Below are 15,310 nucleotides of genomic sequence, written 5' to 3' on the forward strand. Positions count from 1 at the left end.
CCATTGGAATGATCTTACTACACAAGAAAGTATACTCATTCTCTCTTCTTCTACCTCTGCTAATGTGAAATAATAGAAAGAAACAAAAATGAAGGTAATTGAGGAAACTGATAATTTTTCACCTCACTTTTGTTGAGATACATACAACATATATATAGTAGTATTGTACAATAGAAAAGGAAATATTTGAATTACAATATGAATTGATAAAAACTATTTCTGGTTTGATCTGTAAGATTTCAGCATAGCCACCTTTCATTCTGATCTGCGAGATTTGCTCCAATTTTGAATTTGATTTTGAAAGGTTACAATAGCGAGATTTGTGGCAGCGTTAATTTGAATATTAACACTCCCCCTCAAACTGATGCATACAAATCTTATAGGCCCAATTTGGAAATAAGGTAATGAAATTGATCCTTTCCAAGAGATTTTGTAAAAAGATCGGTCAACTGATCTTGAGACTGAACATGAGCAGTGAAAATGGTTCCATCTGATATATTGTCACGAACCAAGTGACAGTCTATATCATTGTGCTTAGTTCTCTCATGAAAATCAAAGTTTGCAGCACTATGGAGAGTCGCTTGATTGTCACAAAAAAGCTGAGTTGGTTCTTGCAAATGGATATGAAGATCAATAAGTAAATAACAGAGCCAAATAATTTCACATACAACATTTGCCATTGCTCGGTATTCTGCTTCGGCTGATGAGCGAGATATAGTGGTCTGGCGCTTTGTTTTCCAAGAGATCATACTAGTTTCCAAGAATATGCAATACCCAGTGATGGACTTCCTAGTTTCTTGACATGCAACCCAATCTGAGTCACAATAGGTTTTTAGAATATGATTTGATAATGAGGACATGAACAATCCTTGTCCTGGATTGTGCTTCAAATAGTGTAAGACCTTAAGAGCAACTGCCATATGAGGTTGATGGGGAGTCTGCATGAAGCGGCTCAAGACGTTCACAAAAAAAGGTATGTCAGGCCGAGTGATAGTTAAGTAGATTAGCCGACCTACTAAACGTCGGTATTGTTGAGGATCATGTAATGGTTTTCCTTCAGTAGAGGACAAGTTCGATTTTCGCTCCATAGGAGAGGCACACGGTTTGCATCCAAGTAGTCCATATTCATCCAAAATATCCGAAGTATATTTTTGCTGATTTAGATTGATGCCAGCGGTGGATTGAGATACTTCTAATCCCAAGAAATATTTGAGTGTACCCAAATCCTTTATTTTGAATATATGACTCAAATAAGTCTTCAGTTGAGAAATGTTCTTTTCTTGATTACCTGCAATAATCAAGTCATCTACGTATACCAGAATTGCAATAATTGAGTTTCCTTTACTAAAAGTGAAGAGTGAGTAATCAGCCTTTGATTGAGAAAAACCACACTGCAATAAAGCTTGAGAAAACTTGGCAAACCAATTCTGGAGAGCTTACTTTAAACCATAAAATGATTTATTTAATTTGCATACTACATTCTCCCCTTGAACGATGTATCCTGGTGGCAATTCCATATAAACAACTTTTAAATCGCCATGTAAGAAGGCATTGTGAACGTCCATTTGGTACAATATCCAATTTTTAGCTGAAGCAAGTGCCAATAAGCATTTAACGGTGACAAGTTTGGCAACTGGAGTGAAGGTCTCATGATAATCAAGACCTTCTTGCTGAGTAAATCCTTTTGCTACAAGCCTTGCTTTGTAGCGTTCAATAGAACTGTCTGATTTATACTTTATACGATAAATCCACTTGCACCCTATTGGTTTCACTCCAGGTGAAAGTTCAGTAAGTGACCAAATGTTATTCTCCTTGAGAGCTTGTATTTATGAGAGCATGGTATCTTTTCAATGCTTATCTTTTACAACTTGGGAGTAGGTTGTGGGTTCTGAGGTGGCGGATACAGACATCAAGAATTTAAGATGAGGAGGAGAAAAATGCTGAAAATTGGCAAAATTAACAAGAGGGAAACAAGTACCTTTGCCTTTATGATTTGAATTTGGATTTGGATTTGGTGAGATCTGAACAACTATACAATAGAAATCCCTAAGCAATGTAGAGGGTCATTTTTCTCTCGAAGATCTTCTAAGTGGTTCAAGGTTGAAATTTGGTTCAGATTGATACAATCTCTGATTGATGAGTGTCGGTATTGGTGATTGGATGAGGCTCATCAACTGAAATGTTTGACTGAGGGTCATTGTTTTGAGGAGACTCGGTTGACTCATTAGATGTTTAAGGAGTGGGTATTGAGTCTTGGTCATTCAATGGTGTGGGTATGGGTAGCACCTGTTCATAGACATCTTCCTTATACTCACAAAAAGGAAAGATATTTTCATAAAAAATAACATCTCTAGAGGTAAAAACCATTTTGGTCTCTAAATCATATAATTTGTATGCCTTTTTCCCAAAGGGATATCCGATGAAAATGCACTTTCTTGCTCTAGAATCAAATTTTGACCTATGTGGATCTAGATTTGCAGCATAGCAAAGGCATCCAAAAGTTTTGATATGATCATAAGACTGTTTGTGGTTAAAAAAAAATTAAAAGGTGCTTTGCCTTGCAATTTAGAAGATGGAGTTCTATTGATTAAGTATGCGGTGGCAAGAATACACTCTCCACAAAAATAGTGAGGAAGGTTTGCTCGAAAGATGAGAGCACAGGGAACTTCAAGAAGATGCCTATGCTTTCGTTCCACTACTCCGTTTTGTTGGTGAGTGGCAACACACGAAAGTTGATGGCCAATCCCATTTTCATGAAAATAATTTTGTATGGAATTTGAGAGAAATTCAGATCCATTGTCAGTTCTAACATTTTTAATATCCTTTTCATATTGAGTTTTGGCCATAGAAAAAAAAATTTAAGTAAATATTTCACTTCAGATTTATGCCACATCAAATAGATCCAAGTACACCTAGAATAATCATCTACAATACTTAAAAAATAATGAGCACCATTAATTGAAGCAAAGGAGTAAGGTCTCCAAATGTCAATATGAATAAACTCAAATATAAATATACTTTTAATTGAACTATGAAGAAAAGGAAGACAAACCTGCTTTGCTCGATGACACACATCACAAGCACATGTATCTTTACTAAAATTAAAAGTAGAATCATAGTGGAAAACTTGTCTCATGCGAGAAGAAGAGGGATGTCCAAGTCGTCGATGCTAGATGTCTTGATTATTGTTGGCTATGGAGAAGGCCGATGGTGGACTTGGAATTTGCAACTTGTACAATCCATCAGTTTCTTCACCCACTCCAATTTCACCCACTCCAATCCTCATCTGCGAGGCAAGGTCCTGAATAACACAATAATGAGGAAAGAAGGTGATTGAACAGTTCATTTGCTTAGTCAAATGACTTAAGGTAATTTGACAAAAATACCAAAATTTTTAGTAGAACTTTGATTAAGAAAAGTAGGAGAATAAACAATATGATTACTAGCTCCTAAATCAATAATCCAAGATTGAAAAGAGGGTTTGTGAAAGGATGACATACCAACAAAGTTTGCTATAACAGACTTGCCTTTGACTAGAGCCATGATCTGGTCATACTCACTCTTGGTAAGAGTAACAACATCGACACTTTCTGATTTTTTCTTACCTAAAATTAATCTATTTGAGGTGTTGGTATTGATTGATCCTGAAGATGCCAATGAGACATTTGAAACTTCTCCATGAAGCCGATGATGTGGAGGATATCCATGAAGTTTGAAGCAACGCTCTTTAGTATGTCCAACTCCATTGCAATGAGAGCATATTGGTTGAGATTTCCAATTAAATTTTTTGTTTTTCACCCTTCTGATCAGTCACACCCATGACATTATGATCATGACTGAAGTTGGCTGAATAAAAGGCAGCTTGACTGTTAGTGGTTGCCGGTAGAGAGCGTGCCTCTCTTTGTTGTTTTTCTTGAACAATTAAATTGTATGCTTTGGCAATGCTCGAAACTGGCTCCATAAGCAAGATTTGTCCTCTAATATGATCATAAGAGTCATTCCAAACCATCAAGAACTAAAACATTTTCTCCTGCTCTCATTGTTTAATCATGTCACTAATAGCACCACATGAGCAAGAAGGAGGTGGACAATATGAGTTGATTTCATCCCAATATGCTTTCAATTGGGAGAATTACGTAGCAACAGGTTGGGAGCCTTGCTACAAATGAGCAATAGATTCCTGGATATGATATATACGGGGTGCCACAGTTCGTGAAAAAAGTTCTTTCAGATTAGCCCAAACTTCAAGTGCAGTAGTGGCATATATGACAGTGTTAGCAAGTTCCTTAGATATGAAATTTACTAGCCACGATAGGACCATGTTGTTACAACGTTTCCACTTGAGAAATTCTGTCGATCCAAAGGCAGGCTTGGGTATAGAACCATCAATAAACCCAACCTTGTCTTTGGCTGCTAGAGCCATGAGCATAGCACGACTCCAAGTAGGATAGTTTGGTCCCTCCAGAACTTGGGTAACCAACATCCCCAGATTATCAGAGTGATGCAGATTGTTGAGAATAGGTGGTTTTAAGTGAAGTTTTTTCATATTAGATGCTATTTGAAATTATGTTTTCATAATGAGTTTAGTTGTAATTATTCTTTTAATCCTCTCTCTATTTAACATAGAGAGAGGCCCTAATAATAAGTTAACGAGTTTTCTCTCCTTGTGCAGCTGTCTCTCTCTCTTCTCTCTCTCTACCTAGGGTTTGGTGCATTTTTCTACATGGTATCAGAGCACAGTCGATCGTGGGAGCGTGATCGATTGCGATCAAAGCACAGTCGATTGTGGGAGCGTGATCGATCATGATCAAACTACGATCCAACGAAAATATCTTTCCAATCAGGTCAGCGATTAATTTTTTTTTAAGATCTGATGACAGATCTGGGCGTGCTGCTGGTCGTGGATGCTTGTTGTTGCCGAGTTTTTTTCTTGCTGTGAGTTCCTGCCGTGATTCTCTGTTTCCAAGCCTTATTTTGCCTTGTCGCGACTCCCTGGTGCTGCGTCTTAGTTCAACCGTGATACCCTGATGAATGTTTGCCTTGCCGTGACTCCCTGGTGCCGAGTCTTATCTCAGCCGTGATTCCCTGATGTTTGGGCCACAAAATTTTTTTCTGTTTCGTGATTTCATGTCGTGACTTCCTGGTTTTTGGGAGAAACAACAATCACACTCGTAGTGGTGTTGCTAGTGATTGAAAAATGACTGACTGTCAAGTTGTATATGTCTGGGGAGCAACCTCTGTTATGATTCAGGGTTTGCGTATGCAGAGGTATGTTGGTTGTGATTCGCTGATGTGCTGAAAAACAGGTTTTGCGTATGCAGAGTTATGTTGGTCGTGATTCACTGATGTGCTGGAAAAAAAAACAGGTTCTGCGTATGCAGAGTTATGTTGGTCGTGATTCACTGATGTGCTGAAAAAAAAATTTAAAACTATTTTTCATGTTTGTGGGCTGTTGTTCACTACTGTCGTGGAAACTGTAGGCTAGATTTCCTGCTGTGCTGGGAAAGTACTCGTGTTGTGGGCTGCTATTCCTTACTGTCGTAGTGTTTTTTTTTGTGTGTGTGAACAACTGCTGATTGTCATATTGGTTGGTGTGTGAGTGTAATACACGTTTTTCCTGTGTTGATTGGAGTCTGTCCAGTTTTTTTTTACTGAAAAGAAGTATGACTGAAACTTCGAAATGTGATTCCAAATTGGAAAATATTGGAGAGTATAAGGCATTTGCCAATCCCTTTTCGTATGGCTCGTCTGTAAGGTTGAATGAAACTAACTATGCCAGGTGGTCCAAAACTTTTATGATGTCGGTATCTGGACATCGCAGAAAACATATCTTGTTGGAAGACAAACCCACTGAAAAAGTGGGAAAATATGTTACCTGGGATGAAGATAATGACATAGTCATGTCATGGATTATGAATAGTGTTGAAGCCCATATTGCAGATGATTTAATTTACTATAATACAACCAAACAGATGTGGGACAATCTTCGAGATACGTACTCACAAGAGACTAATGTGAGTCGTATCCTACAAGTTGAACAAGAAATATATAATTTATAGCAGGGAGATCAAACCTTGGCCCAGTACTATGCCTCCGTCAAAGCTGCCTTTGAAAGACTTAATGCTCACAGACCCCTCTGCTGTTCGAAACAAAAGGATCATCAAGAACAAACTATGGTTGCTCGGTTTCTTACAGGTTTATCTTCAGAATTCTCTGTTGCAAAAGTCCAAATGTTGACTGGTTCAGATGTACCTACTCTTGCTAAGGCATATAATCGTCTGAGTAGACTTGCGATTTCTCTTCCACAATCTCAGCCTGTGACTCAGTCATCTGCTCTAGTTGTCTCATCTGGTTATGGGCGTGGAAATCTTCAGAACATCAGAGGATGAGGTCGTGGACGATGTATGGGATGCAGAGGAAAGCTTCAATGTACATTTTGTGGAAAATCTGGACATTTAGAAGATCGTTGTTGGGATAAGCATGGCCGGCCAACCTCTTATTCATCAAAGTCATATGCCCCTAAAGCAAATGTTACTACTCTCAAGGCAACAAAGGCACATGAAAATATCTCTGCAAGTGACAGTAGTATCACCCTCAATCGTGCTGAATATGATGAGCTGATAGTTCTTCGTCCTTTGAGTTCCACCCCTCCTGTATCTCTGCAAGTGACAATAGTATCACCCTCAGTCGTGTTGAATATGATGAGTTGATAGTTCTTCGTCCTTTGAGTTCCACCCCTCCTGTAGTTGGGGTTGCCTATTCAACCGGAAATCATCTTCATTCGACTGACAGTAAGTGGATTATTGACTCTGGTGCATCCAGACATTTGTGTGGAAATTCACTTGTTTTTTCAGTTCTAAAGGATATTAATGCTCAGCTTGGAGTCTCATTAGCCGATGGGAGCTCCTCCCCGGTTGTTGGTCAGGGAAATATTTCTATATCTTCCTCGTTACAGTTGCAAAATGTTCTTCATGCTCCAAAATTTCCTCAAAGTTTACTCTCTGTTAGTTGCCTTATAAAAGAACAAAACTGTAGAGTAATATTTGATCTGATGAGTTGTCATTTTTAGGATTTGCTGACGGGGAAGAAGATTGGTGGAGGCTATGAAGAAAAGGGAGTTTACTACCTACATCATCCAATGGGTACTGTTCATGCTGCAGTGGAACATTCATTCTGTCCTGTTCAGTGGCATCGTCGTCTTGGTCATCCTTCATTGTCAAAGCTTCGTTCGGTCTTTCCTCAGATTCCTTCCACCACATCCTTTCAGTGTGAAGCATGTCAGCTGAGCAAGCATCATCGAAGTTCGTTCCCTTCGAGTCAGAGTCAGTCTAGTAATAAAGTATTTGAACTTCTTCATGCAGATGTATGGGGTCCTAGTAAGATTCCTACTAGGACTCAGTGTCGATACTATCTAGTTATTGTTGGGTCCTAGTAAGATTCCTACTAGGACTCAGTGTCAACACTATCTAGTTATTGTTGATGATTTCTCTAAGTTGTCATGGGCGTTTTTAATAAAGGAACGATATGAAGTTCCAAGTATTATCAAATCCTTAATTCTTGAAATAAAAACTCAGTTTGAATCTATTGTCAAGATTGTTCGCACTGATAATGCTCTCGAGTTTAAATCAAAAGGTCTGTTACAATTTTACCAAGATCATGGCATCCAACCCCAAACTTCTTGTGCCTATTCATCTCAACAAAATGGGGTGGCTGAGCGAAAACATCGGCACTTGCTTGATGTTGCCAGGACCATTATGATTCAATCCAATGTTCCTGCGTTATACTGGGGTGATGCGATTACCACTGCTTGATATCTAATCAATCGCATGCCTTCGTCTTCTGTGGGTGATCAAATTCCATTACATATCCTAAAACCTAATGCCCCACTCTTTTCTTTCTCACCAAAAATATTTGGATGTGTTTGTTTTGTACACAAACTTGGCCCTGACCGTGATAAATTAGCTGCTCAAGCTACAAAATGTATATTTATAGGTTATCCCAAAAATCAAAAGGGATATCGATGTTATGATCATATTTCTCGCCGAGAGTATGTCAGTGCAGATGTATCTTTCTTGGAATCCACTCCATATTACTCCATTTTCGGTTCCCCGCTATAGGTTGATCCAGCTGAGTCTTTTCCATTACCTATACCTCCTTTTCCTTTGGAATTTGTGCCCTCATTCCCGAACCAAACTTCATCCTCTTCCAGATTTAATAATCCTCCATTGGTATATGTGCGTAGAGCTCCACCTCCGCAAGAGCCTTCATCTTCTTCTTCTCTTGAGGTAAGTTTTACTGACAATAGTGATCTTCATGATGATGATAACAGGCCCATTGCTCTACGAAAGGGGACACGACAATGTACCTTATATCCCATATCTCAGTTTGTCTCCGATGCCAGAATTGGAAATCAGATGAAGTCTTTTATTTCAGCCTTATCTGCTGAAACTATTCCTCTGAACTATCAGCAAGCAGAGTTTGATAATCGCTGGAAGCTGGCTATGCAAGAAGAAATGGATGCTTTAATATCTCAGCATTGGGATCTAGTTGATTCCCCAGCAGATGCTGACATTGTTGGGTGTAAATGGATATATACAATAAAGTACAAATCTGATGGTTCTATTGAAAGGTACAAGGCCAGATTAGTAGCCAAAGGGTATACTCAGACATATGGTATTGATTTCTTTGAAACCTTTTCTCATGTTGCACAGATGGGTATCATTCGTCTTGTTCTCTCAGTAGCTGTTCAGCATGGTTAGAGCTTGTACCAATTAGATGTGAAAAATGCATTTCTATATGGGGATTTATCTGAGACCGTTTATATGCAACAACCTCCAGGATTCGAGGTTAAGGGGGAGTGTCAGAAGGTGTGTAGATTGAGAAAGGCGATTTATGACTTGAAACAAAGTCCTCGTGCATGGTTTCAAAAGTTGTTTGAAGTGATGTCACACTTTGGCTTTAATAGGTCAGCAGCTGATCATACACTATTTATAAAGAAAACTAGCTCTGACATAGTTGTTACGGTGGTATATGTGGATGACATCATTCTTACAGGAGATGATGTGAAAGCTATTGAAGCCACAAAGGCTCATCTTAAAAAACACTTTGTTACAAAAGACCTTGGTTCACTCAGGTATTTTCTGGGTATAGAAGTTGCCAGGAGTCGTGAAGGGATGGTTTTGTCTCAACGGAAGTATGTTCTTGACTTATTAAAGGAAATGAGAATGTTGGGAGCTAAACCAGCAAATATTCCCATGGACCATAAAGTTCAGTTGTTTGAAGAAGGGTCAAAACCGGTTGATAGCAAAAGTTATCGCTCCCTAGTAGAGAAGCTACTGTATGTAACTGTGATCAGGTCGGATATTGCTTTAGCAGTAAGCAAAGTTAGCCAGTTTATGGACAAACCAACTGAGGTACACTGGAATGCAGCTATTATGATTCTCATATATCTAAAATCTTCTCCTGGAAATGGGTTATTGTTTAGTAAAGGTGGAACTCTGGAGATAGTGGCCTATTCTGATGCTGACTATGCAGGATCTGTAGTGGATAAAAAATCTACCACAGGATTCTGTGTGTTTCTGGGAGACAACTTGATTTCTTGGAGAAGTAAGAAACAAAATGTGGTTTCTAGGTCAAGTGCAGAATCAGAATATCGGGCTATGGCCCAAACAACTGCTGAATTGATGTGGGTTCGTACTGTTCTTCATGATCTTCAGGTGAAGGTTTTTTCTCCCATGACCATGATGTGCGATAACAAAGCTGCAACATATATAGCGAACAATCCTGTATTTCATGAGAGAACAAAGCACATTGAGGTTAATTGCCACTATGTAAGGGATATGGTTCAAGCTGGTCATATCACTACCAAATATCTAAAGTCGGAAGACCAAGTTGCAGGTATGTTTACAAAACCTCTTGTTAGACCAAATTTCTCAAAATGTTGTGACAAGCTGAGCATGATTGATATCTATGCTCCAGCTTGAGGGAAAGTGTTGAGAATATGTGGTTTTAAATGAAGTTTTTTCATATTAGATGCTATTTGAAATTATGTTTTCATAATGGGCTTAGTTGTAATTATTCTTTTAAGCCTCTCTCTATTTAACATAGAGAGCGGCCCTAATAATAAGTTAACGAGTTTTCTCTCCCTGTGCAGCCGTCTCTCTCTCTCTATATATATATACCTAGGGTTTGGTGCATCTTTCTACACAGATAATAGGCATCCTCTTGAGAGGTTACAGGGGTAGAGTTTGTATTGTTCTCGACAGAAGTAGCCATCTCAGATGTTGAAGAATTACTTGAAAAGATTAGACGAGATCAACAACCAAACTGATGGGCAACAACACAAATAAGCAGCAAGCAGACAAAACATCAAAATACTGTAAAGGAGATAATGTTGCTGTAGACGGCAACATCCGTTGATGTTTGCAATTAAGACATTGAGTGGTTGTGGTGGAAAGATGTACTGCTGTAAAAAATCTTGCAACAAGCAGTAGTTGCAGACGCTGACAAATGTGTGATGTAAAAAAAAATCAACGTGAGGACTTAGTACTCAGGTAAAATTGAGCATGCAGACAGACAAAGAGAACTACAATAGGATTAGAATGCTTTGATACCATGTGAAATAATAGAAAGAAACAAAAATGAAGGTAATTGAGGAAACTGATAATTTTTCACCTCACTTTTGTTGAAGCAGATATATAGTAGTATTGTTACAACAGAAAAGGAAATATTTGAATTACAACATGAATTGATAAAAACTGTTCTGCGAGATTTCAGCATAGCCACCTTTCATTCTGATATGCGAGTTTTGCTCCTTCCATTTTGAATTTGATTTTGAAAGGTTACAACAGCGAGATTTGTGGCAGCGTTAATTTGAACATTAATAGCTAAGCCTCTCTATTACCAACAAGAAAAGCTGGAGGTAGCCTTTATTGAGCGTTGAAGGAGTTATGGAGATGGGGGTAAGTGTGGTTTCTCAAATAAAATTATTCAGCGATGTCGGTTGATGGCCTTTCAAGTGACTGTTTGGAAGCTTTGGCAATTTAGGAATAAAATGACATTTGAAGAGACTGAGATGTGCAAAAGATCACACGGTTCAGTTTTCAGAGAATTAAAGTGCTTAGAGTTGATAAATTACTTCTCTAGAACTCTAATTTAGAGTTTGTTAATAGATGTTCCATTTGAAAAGACAAACTACCAGATTGGTTCCCAGGTGGAATAAACGTTGTATAATGTAATGATTTCTTAATTTGATTAATGAACAGGTAGGGGTCGGCTTGACCCCAGCTTTATTATCCAAAAAAAAAAAAAATATGGTTTGAAGCAGCAGAGTTAGTCATGGCAACAAGAGCTTGAACCGTGAAAGCCTAATGAAAATGTTAGCTACAGCCAACATAAGAAACGAACCATTGAATGCAATAAAAATCTGTGGGTCCAAGTTTTGGCTTAAAACTTGATTTCATCCAGATCTTCTCTAAAATTCTACTTCCCTAGATCTGCAGCTAACAAATATTTCTGGAACCAAATTTTGGCTTAAAACTTGATTTTCTTCAGTCCTTGTCTAGAATTCTAGTAAAAACGCATGTGGATCTAAATTTTGGCTTAAAACTGTAAGCTCTTTAGATCTTGCATGTCTAACTGCTAATCGTATCTATTATTTCATTGCATAACAGGTAAGCAGCATCCCACTAAGTGGCACCTTGAGCTTCCAACTCGTTGGGGGTCTCCAAGAACAATACAATGATTGCCATGACATAAACCCACAATCTCATATTGACGTTCCAAGGTGAAGATCAAGCACCATATTATTTCCTAAGAATCTAGAGAACAGAAAAGCTTTTCTCGCATGAACTCAAAAAGAAATAGTTAAAGAAGGATCTCCTGATAATTGAAACTGTTATAGTGTCACTTTGAAAAAGAAAAAGAAAATGAGGCTCTCCAGTCGATTTTCCCATTAAACTCTTTCCCAACACCAAGTAATATTTGTACAAATATAAAAGGAAAAACAAGAAAATTCAGGTCATCTTCAAACTTGCAGAAAATTTTTGTGGGAAATATGAAAAAAAGTTCCCTTTCCCTGTTCCAAACATGTCCTACATCATTACTTTCTGATTCTACTAAAGACCCTCTGGCTCTCCTAAAGATCACACTGAAGACCATCATCAAAATTCTGACGATAACTATGAATATCATAACTGAACTTCAACCTGTTCTTGTGTGCCTTCATGGCTTGCCTCCACTGTGCCTTGATCCTCCACAGTAGATGCCTCCAGTATATCACCCCATGCCATGAACTTAAGGACACCCTTGCTTGGACACTAACAAGAGTAACTGCCCCATGCTTGTCACTGGCTCGCCTCACTGCCATTTTCTTTCTCATCCATTGACATGCCATAGAAGTCTCCATAGAAGCCCTCATATCATCTAGCAGTTAACACCCACCACAACAGATGCCAATTCATATCAACGTCATGGCTTGTCATAAAGAAAAGTTCCCACGATTGTCTAACTAGTGTTGTGGGTCCAAAAACCTTCAGCACCCTTCTTTCTATAAGACAACGCAGAGTCCCATCACTCAAAGCAACCTTAGAAAAAACTTCAAAAGAAGACAATGTATTATGATGACTGCATCGTACATAATCATGTGCAATGGTAGAAAAGAGACTCTAAATTGGTCATAATACAATGATTCTAGGCAAAACCATGTTTTGGAGAAGCACCTTTGATCATGAAAGCATATGTGGTCGGTTCTACTTTTTCCTTTATTAAAGTCATCAGGAGATTAGGTTTGATGTGCCATGACCTACCACTATGGCCCTTTTCATCTACTATTCCTCATCCCAAAAAGATTTTGAGTTGAAGATATTAACGGAGGAAATCTTGCTTTATTACCATTAATTAAAGCATAGGAGGGTGGGAAAGAATAGTGTTCAATCGTGCATTGCTTTTGTGAGCAGTGATAGCAACTCAGCTTTTTCTATGTTTATCCAAATTGAAAACAGCAAAGTTAAGGTTCGGGTTCTACTTAGTGCAGTCAGATTTGGTGAAGTGTTTTGACATACAAAACACGACATCATTTAGGAAATAGGAGGCTACGTTATCAGGTGCTACAATGAACTGAGTTTGACCAAGTTGGTAAGCTTTTATATCTTTAAAGAACTGTGCTGCTGTAAAGAAACCAATAAGTCCATTTGAAAAATGGATGGCACTCACGCACCCATCGCTATGGTTCCAATATCATGTTATCATGCTTCAATCAACTTGTCACTGTCACAAAATGGAAGGTAAAACCATGCTTGGAAGAGCAAGAGTGCACAGGCATCCACACACGCATGCATATGGCTGAAATGCTTTGCAATAGTCAATGAACGTAACTTTAAAATGAACACAAATCAAATTAGTAATGCAATTTAACCTGAAACACTGAGCAGATAAGCTTGTGGAAAAAGGGGAAAAAAGTATTGCTGTCTTAACTCTGTAGATAAGGAATTACTGAAGTGCCCCCTCTAATATGCATGACAGTAGTCAATGGATGTGATTTTGGCCACGAACATGATGAACGTAAACACACCAAACTCTTTCTGCAATTTCACCTGAACAGTTATGAGGTCAGAATTTTATTAAGAGAACCCATTTGATATCATGTCAGAAGCTTGCATTCATGTGATTAAGGAAGCCCAAGAGCTGATACGCATCAGGTCACATGGACCACATCGACATCATATCCTTGGAGATTCATATGAGTGAACATGGAGCTCAAAGTGGGTCAAATATGGGTCATTTTGGATCAGCTCGCATCCACATCCATCTAGGGAGGGTGGGATACAGATAGACTCCGATAATAAGTCATAGGTTGGGTAAGTATAGGTTACATATTTGTTTCAATGTCCAACTAGAATCTAGATCAATCTTAGAGTCTAGATCAATCTATACACAAACCATTAATATCTTGAAGACATACAAAAGTATTATAATATAAAGTTGCCATTTAGATATAGCTTAGGTTCAGATTGACTAGTATTTACAAGAACCATATCCATCTGGATATTACATCACGCATAAATATCCTACCCACTTTTTGTAGGAGCATTAGTACGATGATCCATTTGCATATGGTTCAGAGTGGTAACTGGCCCACATAGTTTTAGGGGTGTCAATGGGTCAGGTTTGGTTCGGACTCAGGTGGAACCAGACACAAACCTGATTTGAGATGATGGTACCGGGTCTGGACCTGGGTCTAATCAGACCCACTATAAGAGAAACCATACCCAGATCCTACAAGGATTACATGAACCAGACCCAGGCCATACCCAGTAAAATAATATTTTTTATCATTTTACATTGAAAATTTGTGGATCTCAATTGGAGCTCAGGTCGGGCCCATGTCTGGTATGAAATTTCACAAACCATACCCGGTTTCATATATTAATCAGACCCTTAATGTCCGACCCAGATTCTAATTAGGCCTTCTTATTTATCACCAAACCCTGACACTATAGGGTTTGGTATGGGTCGAGTCCAGGTCAAACCCGACCATTGACACCCTTACTTATTTTACCCATTTTGGACCCAGATGTAGGTCCAAACTAATCAGAGTTGTTGAATCATGGTAGATGTTGGTCTATCCCAACTTTAGCCAAGTTGTTGAATCATGGAAATTGGCAAGAAGATAAAAGAACTCGTAGCAAACATCTGTCATTCACCATAATATTAGTAATTTCGACAAGTTAATATTTCATGCAATGTCAACTTACAGTCTATGTGCTCTTCACCATAGTGATCACAGCTGCTGCAATATCTAGAGAAAACATGAGAAAATGTGAGCAAATTAAACCCCATGAGCATTAAATGTGAAACAGGAACAGGTAGAACAATGTAACCTCGCAGTGGAAGAACCTTCAGTTATCTGCTTTTCTATCTCACTAACATACATATGAAACAGAGCTGACCTGCAAATCAAATAATAAACACATCAAATCACTTCCAAGAAATTATAAATTTACATAAACACCACAAAAAAGCTTGAGAAGGATGGCAACTAGGTTTTAAAACATTAAACTAAAAGCAACATGGTGACGCAATACCAATATCAAATTGAATACTACATTACACATCCATACACCACCCATTTGATATATACATGCCAGTGCAATGGTCCACATCCATAAAAATGGATATGGTTTGAAAAGGCAACCAACTCATCCTACATATTTCAGAAGCCAAACCTAAGTGATGGGGAAGTAAAGGATAATTTTTTGCTGCATCATCCTCTAGAAAACAAGTTTTAAAAAGGAGTATAAAACCAATTTAT

At 38.3% G+C, this 15,310-nt stretch overlaps 1 protein-coding gene across 1 annotated transcript in view; it reads right to left on the bottom strand.

Moving 5' to 3' along the window:
• Positions 1-11,918: 11,918 nt before the first annotated feature.
• The window catches only part of LOC149845475 (fanconi anemia group F protein (FANCF)), a 43,471-nt gene continuing 40,079 nt past the window's right edge, over positions 11,919-15,310 (bottom strand). The window contains exons 7-9 of the mRNA XM_089995767.1: positions 14,880-14,948; positions 14,754-14,797; positions 11,919-13,592 (exon numbers count right to left, since the gene is read on the bottom strand). Coding sequence (XP_089851893.1) covers positions 13,525-13,592; positions 14,754-14,797; positions 14,880-14,948 — 181 coding nt within the window. The 3' untranslated portion in view covers positions 11,919-13,524. The remainder of the gene's footprint in view (positions 13,593-14,753; positions 14,798-14,879; positions 14,949-15,310) is intronic.

Source organism: Nuphar pumila, chromosome 2, assembly GCF_984573655.1.
Source record: "Nuphar pumila chromosome 2, dmNupPumi1.hap1.1, whole genome shotgun sequence".
Lineage (NCBI taxonomy): Eukaryota > Viridiplantae > Streptophyta > Magnoliopsida > Nymphaeales > Nymphaeaceae > Nuphar > Nuphar pumila.